General features: G+C 39.5%; 2 protein-coding genes across 3 annotated transcripts in view; one reads left to right on the top strand and one right to left on the bottom strand.

Moving 5' to 3' along the window:
• On the top strand, positions 1–26167 carry wdr44 (WD repeat domain 44). The gene is made up of 20 exons (XM_061898292.1): positions 1–492; positions 2183–2216; positions 3489–3560; positions 3650–4271; positions 4858–4997; positions 13937–14032; positions 14125–14261; positions 16764–16847; positions 16928–17034; positions 17131–17282; positions 17363–17501; positions 17578–17636; positions 20322–20438; positions 20517–20639; positions 20711–20902; positions 20985–21086; positions 24193–24308; positions 24453–24580; positions 24644–24778; positions 24842–26167. The coding sequence occupies exons 1-20, from the start codon at positions 416–418 to the stop codon at positions 24928–24930; spliced, it is 2721 nt and encodes a 906-aa protein (XP_061754276.1). The 5' UTR covers positions 1–415; the 3' UTR covers positions 24931–26167.
• The window catches only part of zgc:163098 (uncharacterized protein LOC100037380 homolog), a 29027-nt gene continuing 28327 nt past the window's right edge, over positions 25505–26204 (bottom strand). For both annotated transcript variants that reach the window (XM_061898294.1, XM_061898293.1), the window contains exons 23-24: positions 25847–26022; positions 25505–25779 (exon numbers count right to left, since the gene is read on the bottom strand). In XM_061898294.1, coding sequence (XP_061754278.1) covers positions 25674–25779; positions 25847–26022 — 282 coding nt within the window. In that variant the 3' untranslated portion in view covers positions 25505–25673. The remainder of the gene's footprint in view (positions 25780–25846; positions 26023–26204) is intronic.

Here is a 26204-nt window from a genome sequence, read left to right on the forward strand (position 1 = left end):
GCCCTCCGGTTAGAGGCTGACATTTTTTCAGATCCTGGTTTGTTTATACGGCTGTTCACTGCCTCGGAGCAGCTCGGCATTCTACTGTCATTAGGAAGCCGTTTTTCTGGCTTTTGCATTCATGGATGATATTTAAAACCTTTAGTGATCGCTTAGCTATAGGTGGGGCTCAGGCAGCAAAAATCGTCGTACTGTAGTGTAGCAATGTATATTGTCAGCTAGCTAGTTAGCATAGTACCGCTACAGCAATGATGTGACGTTGACAGGAAAGTGTTCTCATGCAGCCCGAGACCTCTTCACGGTACCGTTACAACCGAAAATAAACAAAAGACAGATGTGTCATCTCGCTTAAATCGTTCGCAGGCTAGGCTTTTTAGTCAAAGTGGGCAAGCTACAGAGCTAAATTCATGTTAGCATGGCGTCAGACACAAGTGACACGGAGGAGTTCTACGATGCTACGGAGGACGTACATTTCAGCCCATCTCCTAAAGTGTAAGGAAGCATGTTTTCTGTTTCTTAGTTACGCATAAGCAGGTAAAACAAACCCACTCTGCTGATTTTATTGTGTTAAATTATCTATATTACAGGGTAAGGTCTACTTAAGCACCTGATCTTTGGGATGTAGAGTAGTAGTTGACGACAATGCATTTATTGCCATTGTCTTAAATGTGAGGCTCTTTTAAAGTTTAAAACTGTAGATAGTTGGTAATAGTATATGTAATCTTTTGTTATTTTTCGAAAAAAAAAAAGAGTGTTGTTTTCCCTGTAGACTTTGGGTGCATAAATACACCTAGAGTCAAATCATTATCCATCCATCCATCCATCTTCTTCCGCTTATCCGAGGTCGGGTCGCGGGGGTAGCAGCCTAAGCAGGGAAGCCCAGACTTCCCTCTCCCCAGCCACTTCGTCTACCTCTTCCCGAGGCGTTCCCAGGCCAGCCGGGAAACGTAGTCTTCCAAACGTGTCCTGGGTCTTCCCCGTGGCCTCCTACCGGTTGGACGTGCCCTAAACACCTCCCTAGGGAGGCGTTCGGGTGGCATCCTGACCAGATGCGCAAACCACCTCATCTGGCTCCTCTCAATGTGGAGGAACAGCGGCTTTACTTTGAGTTCCTCCCGGATGACAGACCTTCTCACCCTATCTCTAAGGGAGAGCCCCCGCCACACGGCGGAGGAAACTCATTTCATCCGCTTGTACCCGTGATCTTATCTTTTCATGACCATAGGTGAGGATGGAAACGTAGAAAGACCGGTAAATTGAGAGCTTTGCCTTCCGACTCAGCTCCTTCTTCACCACAACGGATCGGTACAACGTCCGCATTAAGGAAGACGCTGCACCGATCTGCCTGTCGATCTCACGATCCACTCTTCCCTCACTCGTGAACAAGACTCCTAGGTACTTGAACTCCTCCACTTGGGGTAGGGTCTCCTCCCCAACCCGGAGATGGCATTCCATTCAAATCATTATGATAATGGTAATAGCTTTGCTTATTTTGAGCATGTTTAACAAAGTATCATTGAATTACTTGCACAATTCAACAAGTTAGGAAGAAGAGTATGAATATATGAAACTCAATTAATCAATCAATAAAAGTTTACTTATATAGCCCTAAATCACGAGTGTCTCCAAGGGCTGCACAAGCCGCAACGACATCCTCTGCTCGGATCCCACATCAGGGCAAGAAAAAACTCAACCCAATGGGATGACAATGAGAAACCTTGGAGGGGACCACAGATTGACGTCGAGTGGATCTAGCATAACTAAAGTCTTACTAATAATATTTGTGAATGCAGCTGTATCAGTATATTGTAATTAAAAGTTAAAGTCACACACACTAGGTGTGGTGAAATTACCCTCTGCATTTGACCCATCCCTTTGTTCACCTCTTGGGAGGTGAGGGGAGCAGTGAGCAGCAGTGGTGGCCACACGCGAGAATAATTTTGGTGATTTAACCCCCAATTCCAACCCTTGATGCTGAGTAATGGGTCCCATTTTTATAGTCTTTGGTATGACTCAGCCAGGGTTTGAACTCCTGACTTGCCAATCTCAGGTTGGACACTCTAACCACAAGGCCACTGAGCAGAATGCAGTGTGTCATCTTTCTGTTCAACAGTTGTACCATTATTGTTTGGAATAGTTAATATGGTTATCTCTGTAACTACTGTATGTCTATGCCTTCCAGGTCTCCGACGAAGTTTCAGATTCCTTCACCTAAGGTAAGTTTATTTACTGTGACCTGCATATTTAATGGTTTGGGTTGTCAGGTTAGATGCGGCTATAATCCGTGTGTATGTATACATTATATTGCTCATATTTATGATTGTATTACATCGCAAGTTAAATCATTGCACTTGGCTTGTTGGAAATATATATTTTTAGGCAGATCAGTCATTGATTTTGAAAACATTTGACATTAATAGTGCTATTGGTTAATACAAAATACAAGTCACTGATTTATTTTACCTCAATATTTTAAGACAACTTCTACTGTAAATAGCCTGCATCACCTTCCAGTAAGGAACAATGTAAGTGAATCATCATTTTTTTTTGTCAAGGTTCTTGTCCCACATTTAGTATTACACAGAAATGTAAACAAGCTGATGCTTTGAAAAAAGGAAACAGTAAATATGGTCTGCTATTTTATGCTGATGCATAATACTGTTTTTATTCATATAAAGGAAAATGGATCTTTCTTTGACCACGTGTTGATTTATTTTACCCTTTAGTTTTTTGCGATCTTAATATTCAACCAACTCCTGTATCAGTATCACTTATCTTTATTGCGCTAACGGCACAACTGCAATATTTACTCGTAACTCAGAAATGTCGGTGTGATGATAATCTCTCATTTACCAACAAAAATCACTGCTACAGGTAGCGCTCATCACAGTTCCTCGATGTTCTCAATGAACACTACTGTTCAAGATTCATTAAGCTCTTTTCAAACATAAAACATACACAGAGAATGTATGCAACTCATGGACAGCAAAGCAGACAGCTGCTTGTTTTTTATGAGACAGTTACAATGGGTTTAGTGAATGAGCTTTAACTGCCATTTAATGTGTAATTGTTAGTTAGGTTTTGTTAATATCCGAATCAGCTTAATTGGCCAAGTTTGTTTAACGCAAGGAATGTGAATTGGTAGACAATGCTCTCTTTTTCATTGCAAGAAACAAAGAAAAATCCAACAAGTACCTTTAGTAAAAAAAAAAATACTGAAGAATATATTTGTTGTCCAAGCTATGCACACATTTTAGTGCAAATGAAGCATATTTTGTTAGATTTGTTGAAATAATGTGCTTTTTGGGGTTAACGTTTACTTATTAATGTAAAATCAAAACCTAACACAATGGTGTTAAGAAAAAACCCTCAAACCTTCACAACCTTTGTATAACATTTAGAAATATGTCCATATATTTGCACACACAAAGCTGTAGTTAGAAATAATCAGTAATAAAAGAAAAACTTTTTTTTTTTTTTATGAACAGCTCTCCCAGAAATCTGATGAAGGGTGCTGTGAAGGGGCAGCTGCTGATGCTACTCAAGATGATTCGCTGCAGGTGTTTGCTATATTGTCTCCCAGTAATGTAGTGTTTTAATTTGAGTGTTATTTTTAGTAGACCTTATTGTATATTTTTTTTGATCGTAGATCATTGACAGCATCATTGAGGAAAGTCAAAAGCAAAATGGCTCTGCTGCTGTTGCTGACCTGTTGGAGCAACTCCATGTTGACGTGACTTTGGAAGCAGAGTCAAAGGAAGAGCGTGATAGCGCTCAGGAAGTTCCTGTGCAGCCATCAGTGGCAGCTGGTGAACCTCAACCAAGGCCAGCAGTTGAGGAGCAACCGGAATGTGCAGCGTCTAACGGAATGTGTTCTCTACCTGCCCCTGACCCCTCGGACATTCCGGGACTTTCAGTTGGAACACAAGAAGGTGTTCAGCCCCCGGACATCACGAGCACAATAGGACTGATTCACACTGATGGGATGCTTGTGGTTGCAGAAGGGGAGCAGGAGCAAAGGCCTGCTGACCTTTTAGAGCAGGTTGCATTCACAGACAGGCCAACAGACTCTAGAGACACATCTGGACCTATGAAACCCCGGCGGCAGTTCACGGTAGAACCAGACATTGTAGCCAGCACCAAGAAGCCTCCGCCCTCAAGACCACCGCCTCCCACTGGAGGTCCTCCACCTAGACCGCCCCTACCATCCTCTTGGCAGGGTCTCCCTTCCAAGAAGTCTCTGGAGTGTGTCAAACCCTGTGGGCTTGAAGGTAAACAATACACACACAACAGTATGCTGGACATAACAACAACACTAAATGAAGGAAAAGATAAGGGAAATAAATATTTAGATGCCTTTGTGTAATTTTTTTATTCAAATAAAAATGTAAGAATGTGTGTCCTTTAATCCAGAAGAATATTTGTTGAGAGAGTATCCAGTTCACAATCTCTCGCCGAGTTCATCCCAAGTGTTTTTGATAAGGTAATGCTGTAACAGAAAATGGTTTTCTACAAACTTATAAGCATAGAAGTATTCAAAATGTACCAGAAAGTTTTAATCATCCCCTTACTTTTTATTGTAAGGATTATAAATAGTTTGTAATGATACTTCTGTCCGTTTTATGTTACATGTTTGTTTTTGAGTGCAGCTGTTAAACATATACAGTATAATAGCATGGATCTTATTTACTTATACCTGAGTTATGCAAAGTTTTAGTAAATAAGTGACAGCCTGCATTGTTCCAGGTTAATCATACACCGACAGACTTTTCTGGTCACTTTCCATTAACAGAAATGGAGGAATATTTTCATGCATTGCTGTATGCATGCATTGACCAATTGAGTTTGTTTCCACAGTGAGTGCTGTTGTCAGCGACCCTCTAGAACCGTCTGGTCTGGTGTCTCCAAGTAGCACTGTGAGGAGTCTGACCAGAGAGCTGCAGCACTCCTTGGATCTGGCCAGTGCCACCAGTGGTGACAAAGTGGTGACAGCTCAGGTTAGTCAGACTTTGGTCCTAAAGGTCACATATATCAGAGGTCGCCATAGTACGGCCCAGGAGCCATATCTGACCCACCAGTGTCCACAATCTGGCTCGCGGGATGTCTCATGTTTAAAAAAAGTTTAATTTAGTTTTTTTTTTCATTTTAAATCTGTCCTGTCCAGCTGCTCAGGCAAATCATATTGTTGATGTAGATGCCCACATCTGCTGTACATATTTACTTTACAAAAGCAAAGTGTTGGAAACTTCTCCTGCTGCCTTTTTTGTATTTGATTTTCTTGAATGTTTTTATATATCCATCTATTTACTACCGCTTGTCCCTTTCGGGGTCTCGGGGGCTGCTGGCGCCTATCTAGTGTTTGACGCAGCCGGACCAGAGCAGGAGGGAAACAAGAAGAAAAATGAAGACAAAGGGGGAAACTGTGGTGAAATAGGCCGGCTTTGTCGCGTAAAGAAGCCTATAATTTTTGGTTGTGTTTTCCGTTCGGTATGCAGAATGGCAATATACGATATATATATCTCGATATTTTTTCCGTAAAGTAATAACAAAAACAAAACAGTCACTTCAAGGACTGCGAGCTAGTTGAGCTTCCGCTTATATTTCTAGAACGTCAAGGCAATCATAGTGATGTTACTAGTAGTTGACCTTTAAGTGTTTATTATAATTTGGGTAGAGTCCGCTGCATTATAGTCACCTGCTAAACACCTTTCTGCTAACCCGCACAGTCTTTCCTCTCTGCCTGCCTGTGCCATGAGCACTGACTCCATGCGCTCTGAATACTCACTGCTGATTGGCTGTTACCGCCCTGCGTGTAACCAATCAGGTTGTGTGGGTGGCACAATGCTGGGTGCTGCAGAGACATACTGACAGAGGCAGTACGAAGCGTAGCAGCTTGTTAAGACTTTAGCTTAGCACCTATCCATCCATCCATCCATTTTCTACCGCTTATTCCCTTTTGGGGTCGCGGGGGGCGCTGGCGCCTATCTTAGCTACAGTCGGGCGGAAGGCGGGGTATACCCTGGACAAGTCGCCACCTCATCGCAGGGCCAACACAGATAGACAGACAACATTCACACTCACATTCACACACTAGGGCTAACTTAGTGTTGCCAATCAACCTATCCCCAGGTGCATGTCTTTGGAAGTGGGAGGAAGCCGGAGTACCCGGAGGGAACCCACGCATTCACGGGGAGAACATGCAAACTCCACACAGAAAGATCCCGAGCCTGGATTTGAACCCAGGACTGCAGGACCTTCGTATTGTGAGGCAGACTTACTAACCCCTCTATAAATATATTTAATAAAGTCAAATACAAATAAGGCAACAAGAGAAGTATCCTACACTTCTCTTTTGGAAAGTAAATCTGAACGGTCCATATGGGCACCTACATCAACTATAAGATTTGCCCGAGAAGCTGGACAAGAAAATATATATATATATATATTTTAGGAATTTAGAAGGTGGCTCTTTGTTGTTAAGGCGGCCTTAACAACAAAGCGCTGCGGGAAACTGTGATGTGTATGTGTGTGTGTGTGTTTGTATGTGTGTATATATATATATATATACAGTATATACACATATATATATATATATATATATATATATATATATATATATATATACATATATATATATATATATATATATATATATATATATATATATATATATATATATATATATATATATATATAAATATATATGTGTGTGTTTGTGTGTATATACAAACCACGTTTCCATATGGGTTGGGAAATTGTGTTATATGTAAATATAACCGGAATACGATGATTTGCAAATCTTTTTCAACTCATATTCAGTTGAATATGCTACAAAGAAAACATATTTGATGTTCAAACTGATAAACATTTTTTGTTTTGCAAATAATCATTAACTTTAGAATTTGATGCCAGCAACATGTGACAAAGAAGTTGGGAAAGGTGGAAATAAATACTGATAATGTTGAGGAATGCTTATCAAACACTTATTTGGAACATCCCACAGGTGTGCAGGCTAATTGGGAACAGGTGGGTGCCATGATTGGGTATAAAAGCAGCTTCCATGAAATGCTAAGTAATTCACAAACAAGGATGGGGTGAGGGTCACCAATTTGTAAGCAAATTGTAGAACAGTTTTAGAACAACATTTCTCACCGAGCTATTGCAAGGAGTTTAGGGATTTTACCATCTACGGTCCGTAAAATTATCAAAAGTTTCAGAGAATCTGGAGAAATCACTGCACGTATGCGATGATATTACAGACCTTTGATCCCTCAGGCGGTACTGCACCAAAAACCAAAATCAGTGTGTAAAGGATATCACCACATGGGCTCAGGAACGCTTCATAAAACCACTGTCAGCAACAACAGTTGGTCGCTACATTTGTAAGTGCAAGTTAAAATTCTACTATGCAAAGCAAAAGCCATCTATCAACAACACCAAGGAACGCCCCCGGCTTCGCTGGGCCCGAGCTCATCTAAGATGGGCTGATGCAAAGTGGTAAAGTGTTCTGTGGTCTGACGAGTCCACATTTCAAATTATATTTGGAAACTGTGGATGTGGTGTCCTCCGAAACAAAGAGGAAAATAACCATCCGGAATGTTATAGGCGCAAAGTTCAAAAGCCAGCATCTGTGATGGTATGGGGTTGTATTAGTGCCCAAGGCATGGGTAACTTACACATCTGTGAAGGCAACATTAATGCTGAAAGATCCATACAGGTTTTGGAGCAAAATTTGTTTTCATCCAAGCAACGTTATCATGGACGTCCCTGCTTATTTCAGCAAAACAATGCCAAGCCACGTGTTACAACAGCGTGGTTTCGTATCAAAAGAGTGCGGGTACTTTCCTGGCTCCCCTGCAGTCCAGAAATGTCTCCCATCGAAAATTTGTGGCGCAATATGAAGCGTAAAATACGACAGCGGAGACCCCGGACTGTTGAACGACTAAAGCTCTACATAAAACAAGAATGGGAAAGAATTCCACTTTCAAAGCTTCAACAATTAGTTTCCTCAGTTCCCAATCGTTTATCGAGTGTTGTTAAAAGAAAATGTGATGTAACACAGTGGTTAACATGCCATTTCCCAACTACTTTGGCACGTGTTAGAGCCATGAAATTCTAAGTTAGTTATTTTTTGGAAAAAAAAAAAAAGTTTCTGAGTTTGAACATCAAATATCTTGTTTTTGTAGTACATTCAATTGAATATGTGTTGAAAAGGATTTGCAAATCATTATTTTCCGTTTATTTTTACATCTAACACAATTTCCCAACTCATATGGAAAAGGGGTTTGTACATCTAACACAATTTCCCAACTCATATGGAAACGGGGTTTGTATATATATATATATATATATATATATATATATATATATATATATATATATGTATATGTGTGTGTGTGTGTGTTGGTGTGTATATGTATGTATATACAGTTGGAAGGACATAATTTCATGGCTGTCTTGAGTTTCCAATAATTTCTACAATTCTTATTTTTTTGGGATCGAGTGATGAGAGCACATACTTGTTTGTCACAAAAAACATTGATGAAGTTTGGTTCTTTTATGAATTTATTATGGGTCTACTAAAAATGTGACCTAATCTACTGGTTCAGATGTATACATACAGCAACATACATAATCAATTTTGATGATGTAGAAAAGTTACAATCAAATCAAATTAACTTCATGGCATGACCCCTTAACTTCATGTGAGTGATTATGATTGACGACATCTGTTGACTTCTCTTTAGTCCATTTAAATAGGGCTCATGTGATGCAGCCATTAGACTCGGTTACAAACGCGACACTGGGAAAGTCAACGGAACTCAGCACAGATCTGAAAAAAGGAATCATTGATTTAAACAAGTCAGGAAAGTCACTTTGAGCCATTTCAAAGCAGCTTAAGGTCCCAAGAGAAACTGTGTAGACAATTGGTCGTAAGTATAAAGTGAATGGCACAGTTCTGTCACTACCACGATCAGGAAGAAAACGCAAGCTATCACCTGCTGCTGAGAAAAAATTGGTCAGGATGACCAAGAGTCAAAGGGCTTACCATGAATTGATTAACGTGGACCCCGACTTAAACAAGTTGAAAAACTTATTCGGGTGTTACCAATGAGTGGTCAATTGTACGGAATATGTACTTAACTGTGCAATCTACTAATAAAAGTATCAATCAATCAAACCACCAAAAAGTATGTCTGCAATGAATTGGAAGCTGCTGGAACACAAGTGTCAGTGTCCACAGTTAAGCGTGTTTTGCATCGCCACAGACTGAGAGGCTACCATGCAAGAAGGCCCTTGCTCCAGAAGCGACACCTTAAGGCTGGTCTAAAGTTTGCTGCTGATCACATGGACAAGGATTAGACCTTTTGGAGGAAAGTTCTGTGGGCAGATGAAACAAAAAATGGCCACAATACCCAGCAATATGTTTGGATGAGAATAAGTGAGTCCTTTAGTTCTAGGAACACCAAGCATACCGTCAAGCATGGTGGTGGTAGTATATGCTCTCGGCCTGTTTTGCTGCCAATGTAACTGATTCTTTATAGAGAGTAAATGGGACAATGAAAAAGAAGGATTACCTCCAAATTCTTCAGGACAACCTAAAATCATCAGCCCGGAAGTTGGGTCTCGGACGCTGTTGGGTGTTCCAACAGAACAATGACCCCAAACACATGTCAAAAGTGGTAAAGGAATGGCTAAATCAGGCTATAATTAAGGTTTTAGAAAGGCCTTCCCAAAGTCCTGACTTAAACCCCTTTGAGAACATGTGGACAATGCTGAAGAAACAAGTCCATGTCAGAAAACCAACAAATTTAGCTGAACTGCACCAATTTTGTCAAGAGGAGTAGTCAAAAATTCAACCAGATGCTTGGCAGAAGCTTGTGGGTGGCTACCAAAAGCGCTTCATTGCATTGAACTTGCCAAGGGACATGTAACCAAATATTAACATTTTGACCCAGCAGATTTGGTCACATTTTCAGTAAACCCACAAAAATTTCATAAAAGAACCAAACTTCATGAATGTTTTTTGTGACAATAAAAAGTATGTGCTCCAATCACTCTATCACAAAAAAATAAGAGTTTTAGAAATTACTGGAAACTCAAGACAGCCATGACATTATGTTCTTTACGTGTGTGTAAATGTTTGCCCACGACTGTACAGTATATACGTGTGTGTATGTATGTATGTATGTATGTCAATCAAAGTTAATTTATATAGCCCTTAATCACCAATGCCTCAAAGGGCTGCACAAACCACAGCAATATATTTGGCATTATGTTCTTTACGTGTGTGTAAATGTTTGCCCACGACTGTACAGTATATATGTGTGTGTATGTATGTATGTATGTATATCAATCAAAGTTAATTTATATAGCCCTTAATCACCAATGCCTCAAAGGGCTGCACAAACCACAGCAATATATTTGGCTCTGATCCCACATCAGGGCAAGAAAAAACTGGGCACAATGAGAAACCTTGGAAGGGACCGCAGATGAGTGTGCGTGTGTGTGGATGCCAAGTGGATAGGGTTAATAACGTGAGAGTCCAGTCCATAGAGAGGTCAGCAGAAGATCCTCTTGCATGTAGACAAGTCGGCAGCGCCCAGACGTCACCAAATGATGCAGAGGAGTGTTCCACCTCGGGTCCCAACTTGGAACAGCTAGCACTGCCTCTGTGAAAACTGATCTCTGACCCCCTGATAGAGGGGGGCAGAGCATAGGAGAGAGATGGCAGATCAACTGATCTAAAAAGGGGTCTATTTACAGGCTAGAGTTTAGAAATGAGTTTTGAGATGAGACTGAGATTTTTCACATATATATATATATATATATATATATATATATATATATATATATAATAAACACAACATTATTAATATTGCTACTACGGATAATTTGATCAAAAACTCCCTAAAACAGCCCACTACCTATAATATAGGTTTTTTAAACATAAGATCATTGTCTCCCCAAACGTTATTAGTTAATGATATTATCAGAGACAACAATCTTAACGTCATCGGTCTCAGCGAAACCTGGCTTAAACCAAACGACTTTTTTGCGCTAAATGAGGCATGTCCTCCTAACTTTACACATGCGCATATTGCCCGTCCGCTTAAAAGGGGTGGGGGGGTCGCACTAATATACAACGAAAACTTTAACCTTAGTCCTAACATAAATAATAAATATAAATCGTTTGAGGTGCTTACTATGAAGTCTGTCACACCGCTGCCTCTACACCTGGCTGTTATCTACCGCCCCCCAGGGCCCTATTCGGACTTTATCAATGAATTCTCAGAGTTCGTTGCTGATCTAGTGACACACGCCGATAATATAATCATAATGGGGGACTTTAATATCCATATGAATACCCCATCGGACCCATCGTGCGTAGCGCTCCAGACTGTAATTGATAGCTGTGGTCTCACACAAATAATAAATGAACCCACGCATCGCAACGGTAATACGATAGACCTAGTGCTTGTCAGGGGTATCAACGTCTCCAAAGTTACGATACTCCCGTATACTAAAGTATTGTCCGATCATTACCTTATAAAATTCGAGGTTCAGACGCATGTTCGTCAAACTAATAATAATAATAACTGCTATAGCAGCCGCAACATTAATACAGCCACAACGACAACTCTTGCTGACCTACTGCCCTCGGTAATGGCACCATTCCCAAAATATGTGGGCTCTATTGATAACCTCACTAACAACTTTAACGACGCCCTGCGCGAAACCATTGATAACATAGCACCGCTAAAGTTAAAAAAGGCTCCAAAAAAGCGCACCCCGTGGTTTACAGAAGAAACTAGAGCTCAGAAATGATTATGTAGAAAGCTGGAACGCAAATGGCGCACGACTAAACTTGAGGTGCACCATCAAGAATGGAGTGATGGTTTAATAACTTATAAACGCATGCTTACCTTAGCTAAAGCTAAATATTACTCAAATCTCATCCACCGTAATAAAAACGATCCTAAATTTTTGTTTAGTACGGTAGCATCGCTAACCCAACAAGGGACCCCCTCCAGTAGCTCAACCTACTCAGCTGATGACTTTATGCAATTCATTAGTAAGAAAATTGAAGTCATTAGAAAGGAGATTAAAGACAATGCGTCCCAGCTACAACAGGGTTCTATTAACACTGATACGATGGTATATACGGCGGATACTGCCCTCCAAAATAGTTTCTCTCGTTTTGAGGAAATAACATTAGAGGAATTGTTACAACGTGTAAATGGAATAAAACAGACAACATGCTTACTTGACCCTCTTCCTGGGAAACTGATCAAGGAGCTCTTTGTATTATTAGGTCCATCAGTGCTAAATATTATAAACGTATCACTTTCCTCGGGCACTGTTCCCCTAGCATTCAAAAAAGCGGTTATTCATCCTCTTCTTAAAAGACCTAACCTCGATCCTGACCTCATGGTAAACTACCGACCGGTGTCTCACCTTCCCTTTATTTCAAAAATCCTTGAAAAAATTGTTGCGGAGCAGTTAAATGAACACTTAGCGTCTAACAATCTATGTGAAACCTTTCAATCCGGTTTCAGGGCAAATCACTCCACGGAAATGCTGATTATCGGTCCTGCTAGACACCAAACTCTATTTAATAATACAACTCTAACATTTGACAACCAAACAATTAAACAAGGCGACACGGTAAAGAATCTGGGTATTATCTTCGACCCAACTCTCTCCTTTGAGGCACACATTAAAAGCGTTACTAAAACGGCCTTCTTTCATCTCCGTAATATCGCTAAAATTCGCTCCATTCTGTCCACTAAAGACACTGGGATCATTATCCATGCATTTGTTACGTCTCGCCTCGACTACTGTAACGTATTATTTTCGGGTCTCCCCATGTCTAGCATTAAAAGATTACAGTTGGTACAAAATGCGGCTGCTAGACTTTTGACAAGAACAAGAAAGTTTGATCACATTACGCCTGTACTGGCTCACCTGCACTGGCTTCCTGTGCACTTAAGATGTGACTTTAAGGTTTTACTACTTACGTATAAAATACTACACGGTCTAGCTCCATCCTATCTTGCCGATTGTATTGTACCATATGTCCCGGCAAGAAATCTGCGTTCAAAGGACTCCGGCTTGTTAGTGATTCCCAAAGCCCAAAAAAAGTCTGCGGGCTATAGAGCGTTTTCCGTTCGGGCTCCAGTACTCTGGAATGCCCTCCCGGTAACAGTTCAAGATGCCACCTCAGTAGAAGCATTTAAGTCTCACCTTAAAACTCATTTGTATACTCTAGCCTTTAAATAGACTCCCTTTTTAGACCAGTAGATCTGCCGTTTCTTTTCTTTTTCTTCTATGTCCCACTCTCCCTTGTGGAGGGGGTCCGGTCCGATCCGGTGGCCATGTACTGCTTGCCTGTGTATCGGCTGGGGACATCTCTGCGCTGCTGATCCGCCTCCGCTTGGGATGGTTTCCTGCTGGCTCCGCTGTGAACGGGACTCTCGCTGCTGTGTTGGATCCGCTTTGGACTGGACTCTCGCGACTGTGTTGTATCCATTGTGGATTGAACTTTCACAGTATCATGTTAGACCCGCTCGACATCCATTGCTTTCCTCCTCTCTAAGGTTCTCATAGTCATTATTGTCACCGACGTCCCACTGGGTCATTATTGTCACCGATGTCCCACTGGGTGTGAGTTTTGCTTGCCCTTATGTGGGCCTATCGAGGATGTCGTGGTGGTTTGTGCAGCCCTTTGAGACACTAGTGATTTAGGGCTATATAAGTAAACATTGATTGATTGATTGATTGATTGATTGATATATATATATATATTTACACACACACATAAATGGATAGACTGCCGGGCTTAGATGTGGCCCCCAAGTCAAAAAGTTTGGGGACCCACTGACAAACGTGGTTTATTTGTATTTTTGACATTTATTGTCTTGTGTGTTTTTAGGAGAATGAGGATGAAGACATGTCAGGTCTGAGTGAAGGACAAGTACCAGACCCTCAGCGACCCCGATCCAACTCTGGCAGAGAACTCACAGACGAAGTAAGTGTGTTTGTATCTATGGACTTAATTCATATTGCCTTCAAGCCACATCTGTGTTTGAGTGCTGGGCCAAACATGCGGTCTGAAAACAGGAAATCCTGGCCAGTGTAATGATCAAGAACCTGGACACAGGAGAAGAGATCCCACTAATACAAGCAGAGGAGAAACTTCCTGCTGGGATCAACCCCCTCACTTTGCACATTATGAGGAGAACAAAGGAATACATCACGTAAGTGTACCTTTTCAGGGTGACCTTTGCTTTGCTGGTGTTATTACACTGTAGGCGTCACCCTTAAACCATTTTAGTTCATAAATTAAGCATACAATCAAAGGCCAACATTAGTATTCACTACTTACTTGAGACTGCAAGTTCATGATAATCCCCAGTGGCAGGTTGTGCATTTGGAACCTTGTCCTTCAGTGGGGACTGAATCCACCTCTTAAAAGCAGCACTATCACGCCGCAACTATACAAAACATCAATAGTATAAAAAAATGCAAGATAATAAGGCGTGGTATTTCACAGATTGGTAATGAACACCGTGCAGTGGCACAATTAATCACATTCGAAACCCAATCACGATATTGGCTGCCACAATTAAATGAGTGTAATTATCGGCGATATTATCATTTAGAAAGCAGTGTAGCCTGCTTTTTAAATGGAGCACTTTCCCTCTCCACGATGGCAGAAGAGCAACTGCGGCTAGTCTTAAGTACCAGTAGAGTGGAAAAACAAGTTGACTTTAGATGGCCAATTTGTCTGTAGATTTGGGGTGGGATGACACCACGGTAGGAATGATTCTGTACTTTGACCATATGAGCAGATCAGTCATACTAGAAATATGCAAACATTTGAAAGATATGTTCTGTCTATCATTCACATTCCTATGTAAGAAAATGAACACACATTGTTTTCCTATGCATTCTAAGTCATAAATAAATAAATAAAATGTCTGCTTACAATTGACTTAATGTGGGCTCTCTGTTCCGCCCACAACACATCACATATTGTGACCTGAATTTTAACCAAATATTAGCGATATTGTTATTATAAGCGCTTACGCAGACAAACTATTTTTAGCGGCGCTTTGAGGCAACTAGCTTGTGCTGCAGCATTGTCCTCCTGCTGCATCGGCATCGTGTCTTGGCTCATCAAAGTTATTGTAAATTATAAATCATGCCTGTCATCTGGATAATAGGAAGATTTAGCAATGAACCGAGAAGTTTTTATTCTGCAACATTCGGAGAAGGAGACAGACACAACAACCGAGGATGGTGTCTGCAGGCAGCAACTTTTCCTTTAAACCCTTTGTATGGATTATGGTTAATTATTCATCTAAATGGGAAGATATGAACATCATCTGTTGTTATCGCATTGAGAGCAGACATTGTACAGTAAGTGATCATTTTATTATATTTGTAGTTTATATTTCTTGTTTAACACTTAGCAATACTGTTACATGATGCTTAGTGTTTCACGAAAGCTGGATCTGTTTAGCAACGCTTCTAAAGCTTGTAGCTCATCCTTATACTCAGGCTAAAATATATATAAAGTTCTCTATCTCTCACAAAGTCTGCATGATTAGTATTTTGTTGGTGTGGAAGGAATCTGTGGTTCCTACCTCTACGTCACGGATCACGTAAATGGCTTACTTATTACGTCTCAAAAATGCTTGGAAATGTCTGTGAGATTTATGCTATTTTGATCATATCTATTTACTTGCACATCTTTTGGTGTTATAAAACAGATGCATACATTTTAAGGGTGTCATGAGAAAAGTGTTGAATACTTCTCTTGTTGCCCTGTATGTATTTGACTTTATTAAATGTTTGGGAAGCATTTTATTAAACAAAAACAGTTTTCTTTTAAGTAATATAGAAATTGATCAGAACTGTTAATCTATTTTATAAAGGAATATAGTTAATAATAGAACTGGCTATCAATGTTATTAAAGTATAGATTTTGAATTGTGAATTGTTTGGAATCAAGAATCGATTCTTAATCGAGAATTCTGAATTGAATTGTTACCCCTAAGAATCGAATCGAATTGTATCGTGTATCAAAGATTCACAGCCCTAATGTATGATAACTGTTTCAATATAGTGGCAATTTGTTTTTCCTTTCTACTGGTACTTAAAAAAGCGTCTTGAAGCGAATCCCACCCTAGCCATTGTGTATGAGCAAAAAGATCAACGGCCACCTCGCCCACTTTGCCCACTTTCACTGCCCTGCATTTACAAATGTTTCCCAAGCTGCTGCAGCTATTGTCTCGGTTCACTTCCATTGAGTCCTCGGCATGTGTTAAAACCCGCATGCTGGTATTAAACTTTACAAACTGGACTTGTTGATACAGTTTTGCTGTGCTCAACCAATTTAGAGGACGAAATAATGCTGACATTATTTAAATTCTGAATAATAATTTAAGAAACACAGCCACGTTGCTGATTTATTTCAAAGGTCATCGATATCACTACTCATTCTGAAGGCCTTGGGTAGATTACATTGACATGGCAACACATAGAAACTGTAATCTGATTGGACAAAACCATCACGTACTGGAAACAGTACAGCTAGGACACAATATTTAATAAAAATTGTAGACTGTTGGAATACGTTTATATGATTCCATTGAACAAATACTACAGTTTAGTTGTGAAAATGCCTTGCTGGTCCTGACAGTTTCCAGTGCTAAAAGTGTCTTAAATGGAAGTAGCTTGTTTTTTCCTCTCAGGAACGATGCAGCTCAGTCAGATGACGATGAGAAGTCGCAAGCTCCGCTGACAGACGCAGATGGCGGAAAGCTGAAACAGAGAACGTACGGATCTGCTTTTTGTTTTCTTTAGTCCCTTTTCTTTACATGATACATTCATTATTTTAATTTGTCTTTTTTTGCAGAAGTCAGTTCAAGAAGTTCTTGGGCAAGTCGGTGAAAAAGGCCAAGCATTTTGCAGAGGAGTACGGAGAGAAGGCAGTAAACAAAGTTAAAAGTGTTCGTGATGAAGGTAAAAGATGCACTCATAAATTATTTTGTGATTATAAGAGACTAGTTGTGGCAGTAGATTGTGTTTACGAAGCAGTGTATTATTGTGTGTTTTTAGTATTCCACACTGATCAGGATGATCCATCGTCCAGTGACGATGAGGGGATGCCGTACACCAGACCTGCCAAGTTTAAGGCAGCACACAGCTTTAAGGGTCCTTTTGATTTTGATCAGATCAAGGTGGTGCAGGATTTGAGTGGCGAGCACATGGTAGAAATTTGTCCACTACATTCCACTATTTCTCCTTTTAGCTGAAAGAAAAAATCTCCTCACACTTTGTCTTGTGCTAGGGGGCCGTGTGGACAATGAAGTTCTCACATTGTGGCAGACTTCTAGCATCAGCCGGCCAAGATAACATAGTTCGAATCTGGGTCTTAAAGACTGCCTTTGACTATTTCAATAACATGAGGTTGAAATACAACACTGAAGGTATGTTTGATAGCCATGCTGAGGAATATTTGATTAACTATTTTCAGATGTAATGCTTTTTTGCTTGCCTCCTTAGGCCGGGTGTCACCTTCTCCCTCTCAGGAAAGCTTTTGCTCCTCCATGTCTGATACTGAGGTTAGTGAATTTGTACACAATCTATTTATTCTAGAAATGTCCCGATAATGGGATCGGATTGGGGGCCGATATTAGCCTTTTAACTAGCTGCTGTTAAGCTGCCTAGCCTTGCTGATCTTTACCACAGTTGTTCTATATAGTAGTGATGCACAATGATGGAAATTTGAACGGATAACCAATCATTTCCAGACTTTTACAAGCGACAACGGATATTTCTGTATATATATATATATATATATATATATGTACACAAGATTTTGTGAGAATAAATGAGTTTAACAGTTCACACTACTTCCCAAAACATAATACATAATAATATTAATAAAACAATATAATATAATTTTGACCTTTGCAAACAATCGGAATTATTGCATCGAGCAAAAAAGTTGGAATTTATTTATATTTAAAATTTTAAATGTTTTCAATGATTGACAACAAGCAACTGAAACATTCTGAATGATTACGTAAAATGATAAAAACATCTGTCCAAAACAACAAATACAAATGAGACCAATAAAACTTAAACATTCGGACTCTGCATTGCCAAATCAAGTGGAGTAACCTCTCGTTGATTGATGAATATAAGATAAATGAAATTATCTTTTCCTTGATACAAATAAAATAGTGCAATACATGCCTGCTCCTTAAAAAGGCAGAATTGAATTGTAGAATATAGAAAAATCAGGGTTCAGATGTTTAAGTGCTTTTTTTTCCACTAAGTTAACTTAAAGATAAGTTGCCTCTAATTAAACACTTCATCAGTACTGTGGCTTTAAGTTCGGGGGTCCCATTGCTGCGATGGTTCTGACAAGCAGGAAGCAGCAGCAGCAAGGCACAAATACAAAAACTTCGATGTGGAAAACACTCAAAAGATAACTACTTTTTTGGAATTTTCTCTATCGTTCAGAATCATGATGAAAGACATGATGGATGTTTCTGTAAAGGCTGTTTTTCTAACGCATTCTAAATTTTCAATAAATGTAAATAAAAGTTTGCTTACAACGGAGCGAATGGGAGCTCCACTATTCCGCTCATAAAATTAAACAAATAACCATTCAAAAAGCGACAACAATGCTCAATTTACATTTTGTGACTTGAATATAAACCAAGTATTAGTGATATTATTATAAGCGCCAACACAGACAAAGTATTTATAGCGGCAACAATCACTTCTGTGTCTTTCTATATTTACATCATCAAGTGATCTGCTGCTTCCTCGCTTCCCTGCAAGTTTGTTGTAGATCACAATACCATGCATCTCACCTGGACATGAGACGTCCAAGTAGGTAATTTTACAAATTGGGACACTTTGACCGCGAATTTACGACCTACAACTGGCGAGAACGACACAAAAAGCTCTTTCCCCCACCCCGTTTCTTTGCGACGATAATGAGACATTCTTCACAACGACATCCTCGTTAGAGCCCACATAAGGGCAAGGAAAACTCACACCCAGTGGGACGTCAGTGACAATGATGACTATGAGAAACCTTGGAGAGGAACGCATATGTGGGCAACCCCCATCTTAAAGATCTAAAAAGAATATTTGGGAATGTCTGGCGGGCCAGATTGAAAAGCTCAAGGGGCCGCATGTGGCCCCCGGGCCTTAATTTGCCCAGGTCTGGGCTAGAGCCACTACGATTAACCGATTAAATCTTAAGTTTGATTAGAAAAACGCTTGTACAGACAGATTTTCCATGAATTCCAGGAGGGTGCGTGTCTTGCCAAAACACCAGCCTGAATTACAGAGCAAGCTGCAAAGAACATACTATCTATCCACAGTGCTACACGGCTTCTAAGCTACTAATGCTCACCAACTTTGCAGAAAATAAACTAAGTTTCTTCAACGGCTAAACATGCAACACACACAACGAGAAGGACAATACAAGAAGCTAACCGCTAAAGCATTTTAGTATTTTTATGCAATGTCTTTTGAACTTTTTTAAAAGTATAATTACTATAGTAGTATTATATCCATCTGTTGTGTTAAAATGTACATGTGACACTGCTTTCACTATTCAAAAAAATACTTCTTATGTCTGCACAGCACTTTGGCCAACTGGGGTTGTTTTTAAATGGGCTATACAGATGAATAAACTGAACTCAGCTGATAGCTTCAATGTAAAGTAGAGGTGATCTATCCAGATTTTGGTACTATCTATACCTAGTGTAGTATCAGTATATAAACAATACCAAACTGATGATATCAATATTTGTATTCTTGTTCTTAATTTTTACAAAATGTTTTTTGGTTGTTTTTTGTTATTGTTTACAAAGTTAGGGAGTAAGTGTCTGGATACAGGAAGGCTGTGAGGGCAAAAGGTGAATGATTTAAATGGGAGCCAATAGTAGTTTAAGCATTTGTTTACTTATTGTGCTCTCGCCACTTTACTTTGTTAAAACAATTGTATGTAGTATTCAATACCACAAATGCAATATGTCGTCTGAGAACAAAAATACGAGCAAATTCTGAATGAAATAAGACGTGTTTTATAAAAATGTGTTTACTTTAGTTATTTGCTATAAAACATTTTCATTTATATAATCTATTATCAAAGTATCAGATCAGGATTCAAAATCGGATTGGACCCAAGGCCTAAAATGTTGATGGGCACATCGCTAATTTGTTCTCACAAGAAAATATTACTATTTCTTCTCACACAGATGACATATTTGTGTTTTTAGGCGTGTTGCGCTCCAGAGGACCCCGACACGGAAGACAGAAATGCTCCTTTTCGCCAGGTGCCCTTCTGCAAGTACAAAGGGCACACAGCTGATCTATTAGATCTGTCCTGGTCAAAGGTGACGTCCCCTCAACCTTTTTTCCATCATCCTCTTTAAACGCTTCCTGTCTCACGCCGTGCAATGATGTCATTCTAGAACTTCTTTTTGCTCTCGTCCTCCATGGATAAAACGGTCCGATTATGGCACATATCCAGACGAGAGTGTCTCTGCTGCTTTCAGCACATAGATTTTGTCACCGCCATCACGTTCCATCCCAGAGTAAGACGACAACTCAATTCACACATTTAAATCCCACTTTTGTTTAGTGTGGTACTTTTTTTTTCTGCTAGGACGACAGATACTTTTTAAGCGGCTCTCTGGATGGAAAGCTGCGACTGTGGAATATTCCGGACAAAAAGGTGGCTCTGTGGAATGAGGTGGATGGTCAAACGCGCCTTATCACTGCTGCCAACTTCTGCCAAAATGGGAAGTATGCCGTCATCGGCACTTATGATGGACGATGCATCTTTTATGACACAGAGGTACACAAGTCTTTCCGTGACCTCATGTCCTGGTTACCTCAAAACGTCACAAAAGGAAGTATGCTTTTTGTCTTTTCCGCAGCGTTTGAAATATCACACCCAAATACACGTCAGATCCACCAGAGGCAGGAATAAAGTTGGGCGCAAAATCACCGGTATTGAACCGTTGCCTGGAGAGAATAAGGTGACTAGAGAACACAACATATAAAGTTCCCATATGATCCAAATTTTACATCACTTTCAAGTCCAGGGGTCTCACAAAAGTGTATTTTCGTATCTCCAGGACGTGACATGTTGCACTTTATCCCCTTTTAAATCTGCATCCGTCCAATGTAGACTGACCATACATCCTCTTTTCCCCGGATATGTCGTCTTTTGCGGGGCTTTCCGGGCGGGGTTTCTTAAATGCCTGAAATGTCCAGCGTTTTGAGTCAGGGTTGCATGTATTTTCAATCTATGTACAGGGTTAAGAAGGGGTTAAAAAAACTAAACAAATTGTGAAGGTGTGCGCTGCAGCAGAATTCGTGAGGGAGGGACAGGGCGAGCGACAAAGCGAGATAATGGATTAATTGCTAATCAAGGAATATTTGTTCAACAGCCCTACAGGTCACACTGAGGGTTGCCATATAAACAACTTGAACACTGTTACAAATATGCGCCACACTGTGAACCCACACAAAACAAAAATGACAAAAACATTTTGGGAAAACATCCGCACAGTAACACAACATAAACACAAAAGAACAAATACCCAGAACCCCTTGCAGCACTAACTCTTCCGGTAGCTACAATATACACCCCCCGCTACCCCCTAACCCCCCACCTCAACCCTGATTGCGTCACATCAAATATGCCACTTTGAAAAACGATTTTGCTGGAAGATTTTACATATTTTGTGTGTTTACCATAAAAAAAACATAAGTTTTGTTTGACAAAAAAAGGGCAGAAAACAAACAAAGAAAAAAACAACATAAAAAACTAAAACATTTTGAAATGAGGAATAGATCTGAAGTTGATGTAGACTCCAGAGATTTAAGCATTAAATATAAAATGTATGTATGCCCTGTCACACCATTATCAGTATTTCATGACAGAAGCGGAACACTTTATACACTTTTATACTGAAATAAATACACCTACAACTTATTAAATATAAACATAGAAAAAACTACCAGCAGCGGTAAAGTTCAAATCTATGAAGTAAAGAAGAAAGTGAATGAATGTTTATAACTGAATACCTTTACATATGCATACAGGTTTGTCTTCTTTTTTTATTATTTTTTTTAAGAATTAAGTAACGTTTATGACAACTTTTTCCAAAACACAATATAGAATGTGAGATATAACAGGACAATGCATACGTTTAACATTTGTTTGGACCCCATTTTGAAAATTCCTAGCGCAAACACAGCAGTCAACAGAGGATAAAAAATGCTTTATTTAAATAAATATATTATTTATAAAGCAAGTTCAAGTATCATTGGCAAATTTCCACCTAGTCCCGGCTTTGGCGTGCTGCCAGCCTTGGCACGCATATGTTTCCTCTTTTTGGGATTTCAGAATATGGTCAGCCGAGTCCAATGTAATATCATAAATGTCATACATCACATACAACAATGTAGCAAAGAAGTAAGTGTTAGCAACACCAGTATAGCTATTTGTGAGCTGCAGTGCTAACAGTGCAGTCACAATTTAACAGCAACATCATGCTAGGTTAGCTTATTTGCCAAAGAAAAAGAAACGTGAGAAACTTCCAGTTCCCATGTCTGCAGTGGACTGATATTTAGTTGGCACAGCACTAGCTGGAAAGCGTATCGTTTACTTTTAGACTTGGACAAACTTTATTGATCCACAAGGGAAATTGTTCCACATAGTAGCTCAGCTACAAAGGATCGAAAAAGTAAGGATGGAAAGGATATAGCACAAGGTTCACCAACGCGGAGCCCGCGGGCACCAGGTCACCCATAAGGACCAGATGAGTAGCCCCCTGGCCTGTTCTAAAAATAGCTCAAGTAGCAGCACTTACCAGTGAGCTGCCTTTATTTTTTACATTTTATTTATTTACCGCTTTGGTGATTTGGTGTCCAGTTCAAAGTGTGACATGATTTATTTAAAATTTTGAGATTTGACTTTTGTATTTTACATGAGGTATTTGTACAAACATGTTGCAAAGTAATTCATGATTTGTTAAAACATGTTAGTGGCTAGCTAGTTAAAAAGGGATATTGTGATTTCACAAGACTGTCTTAGAAGTGATCATTTGAAAATGTTCAATTTGAAAAATGTGCACTTAGAGAAAATATAAAATTAAAGTGCATATTGATATTTATCTGTTTCTATAAATATTGTGAGAAATCTTTAAGATGATCAGTGTTTCCACAAAGATAAATTAATTATTACTAATAACATAGAGTTAAAGGTAAATTGAGCAAATTGGCTATTTCTGGCAATTTATTTAAGTGTGTATCAAACTGGTAGCTCTTCGCATTAATCAGTACCCAAGAAGTAGCTCTTGGTTTCAAAAAGGTTGGTGACCCCTCATATAGCAGGTATAAAGTACACTAAAAATGTACCATGGTAGCAATATAAAATATATGTAATATTTACATTATATATAGTATATAATATATACTGATATATTTTCATATAATAAATACAATATATAACAAATCCCAATTACCATGTACAATATTATAGTACAGTGGTTCTCAACCTTTTTTCAGTGATCTACCCCCTATGAATTTTTTTTTAAATTCAAGTACCCCCTAATCAGAGCAGAGCATTTTTGGTTGAAAAAAAGAGATAAAGAAGTGAAATACAGCACTATGTCATCAGTTTCCGATTTATTAAAGTTAAAGTACCAATGATTGTCATACACATACTAGATGTGGCGAAATTTGTCCTCTGCATTTGACCCATCACCCTTGATCGCGCCCGGGAATAATTTATGGTGATTTTACCCCCAATTCCAACCCTTAATGCTGAGTGCCAAGCAGGGAGGTAATGGGTCCCATTTTTATAGTCTTTGGTATGACTCGGCCGGGATTTGAACTAACGACCTACGGATCTCAGGGCGGACACTATAACCACTAGGCCACAACATTCCTGACGCTTACTTTATGGTAACCTGTGGTATTTTTGTATTTAATCCTTTTTTTTTTTTTTTCAATGCTTTATCATATCATGAGGTGTTGATATGGTTATATCCCTGTATATATTACTGTTCTAACATGTCAGCCATTTTTTGGAATCTCTGGTAGTATTTCCTCAATGGATTTGTACTTTCATAGATTTTGGTGACCTCAAATGATTCCCGCATCCGACTTTACGACCTGAGGGACTTGTCTCTGTCCATGAAGTACAAGGGTTACGTCAACAGCAGCAGTCAGATTAAGGCCAGCTTCAGGTACTAAAAATTATTTTCACAACTCTTGTTTAAAAGTGCAATTGTTGCCTTTTTATTGCCTGTAGATGGTCTTCATTAAGCATTGGCAAGAGAATGTCCTGTTTCACACCCCAATGACTTTCTAACGCAAGTGTCATCCCGCAGCCACGACTATTCTTTTATCGTCAGCGGCTCAGAGGATAAATACGTGTACATCTGGAGCACTTACCATGACCTGAGCAAATTCACATCTGTACGGCGGGACCGCAATGACTTCTGGGAAGGGATTAAAGGTAATCGTGTTGCTTTTTAAAACTACATCATTTTTTAACATCCTTTTTTTTTTTTTCTGGCAGCACACAACGCCGTGGTCACATCTGCCATTTTCGCGCCTCACCCAGGCCTCATTGTCCCACAAGAGAGTGGTGCGGAAAAACCAGAAGCGGAGTGCAAGAGCCTGGACTCTAATGAGTCTGAAACCATTCCCTCAGGTGAGTTTTTGTCATGAACTTATGAATATTGAGACGCTACCAACAGGTTGTTTTTTTTCCCAGGTGCACTAAAGACCGATCACACGGAGGTTCTGCTGTCGGCAGACTTCACCGGTGCCATCAAAGTGTTTATCAATGTAAAGAAATACTGACCTGTCAGGTGACCACTCTCACCCACAAGGGTTGGATCACGGTTACGGCTCCCGAGTGCGAGAGTCGCAGTTCTTTTCATCTTGAGTACCAGGCGACCGTGCGTAGTTTGGCATTGATCAAAAACTGTAATTGCTGACGTAGTTTAAGTTGTGTTTTATCAGGTGTGGCTGACTGACGTCTGTATGGCTCTGGTGCATACAGCACCCTCTTTAACAGTAAGCCACACGTTTCAATGTGTCTCGGAAATATGGTGACAGTGAACAAATGTTGAGTCACCAATTATTTGTGCCTACAAACAATGTAGATGGCTTTTTTTTTTTTTTTAAATGTTTCAGCTTCTCAAAACGTCCACAGCTGACGATACAGGAAATCTGTGTTTATTATTGTTAAATAGTACTTTTGAGAAACACTACTGTGTCTACGTTTGATACATTTCACTTATATTATCTGTAGATTTACTATGTAACATTGCACATTAATGCTTTTCTAAGCAACTTAACGCTCTATTGATGTCAATAAAAGTGTATGTTGATAATATTTTTAAGCAGAGTTGATGCAAGTCACAAACAAATATAGAATCACTGAGAGTGATTTAATGTCTGAACATTGCACATTTCATGTTTTTTTAATAAACAAACAAACAAAAAAAATATATAGTTGATTAGTGTCCAAATATGATACAAAAGAGATCAGAATTGTTGTGTTTGGGACCAAGACAACGGAGCACTGTGCAAGTCCACAGTCAATGTTTACTCTTCTTTGTCTTCTTATGGGAGCGATGTGGGGACTGTGACCTGGACCTGCGTCCCCTTCGGTCTGGAGATGGAGATCGGGATCGTTTGGATTGTCTAGAAGATACGACAATAACTTTAAGAACAGCAGTCATGATGAATACCGTATATTGTTGGCACTTGCTTTAAAGGAGCGATGCTGTTGGATTTATGGCTGTGCTTGTCTAAATCCCGACTCAGTTGTCTGTCTCCATCTTCGCTTCTTTTGCTCTTCTTTCTGTCCTTTCTGTCGTCTGTTGATCTCTCTTTAGATTTGGATGTTGGTTTCTCTGGCTTTGCGTCATCATCTGTTTCGAACTCCTTCAGTAAACAGGATAAAAAGCCACGCTTGTTCATTATGAATTTTCACCCACTAAACTAGTTTTATGTGTTTCTCTAATTGTACTTATTTGCACTTTTGTCACTGGCCAACACAGCATTTGTAATTAAAGGAGTATTTATCTTACATACCGGTAATTGATTTTCTTACTTCATTTAAGCAT

The sequence above is a fragment of the Nerophis ophidion genome, linkage group LG04 (assembly GCF_033978795.1).
Source record: "Nerophis ophidion isolate RoL-2023_Sa linkage group LG04, RoL_Noph_v1.0, whole genome shotgun sequence".
In the NCBI taxonomy this organism is placed as follows: Eukaryota; Metazoa; Chordata; class Actinopteri; order Syngnathiformes; family Syngnathidae; genus Nerophis; species Nerophis ophidion.

What these genes read in the sequence shown, in the direction of transcription:
- wdr44 (XM_061898292.1), top strand. Translation starts at nt 416, where the DNA reads ATGGCGTCAGACACAAGTGACACGGAGGAGTTCTACGATGCTACGGAG. An exon ending in ACAAAGTGGTGACAGCTCAG is followed by an intron (nt 4,998 to 13,936) that starts GTTAGTCAGACT and finishes GTGTGTTTTTAG; the next exon opens with GAGAATGAGGATGAAGACAT. An exon ending in CTTCTGGGAAGGGATTAAAG is followed by an intron (nt 24,581 to 24,643) that starts GTAATCGTGTTG and finishes TTTTTCTGGCAG; the next exon opens with CACACAACGCCGTGGTCACA.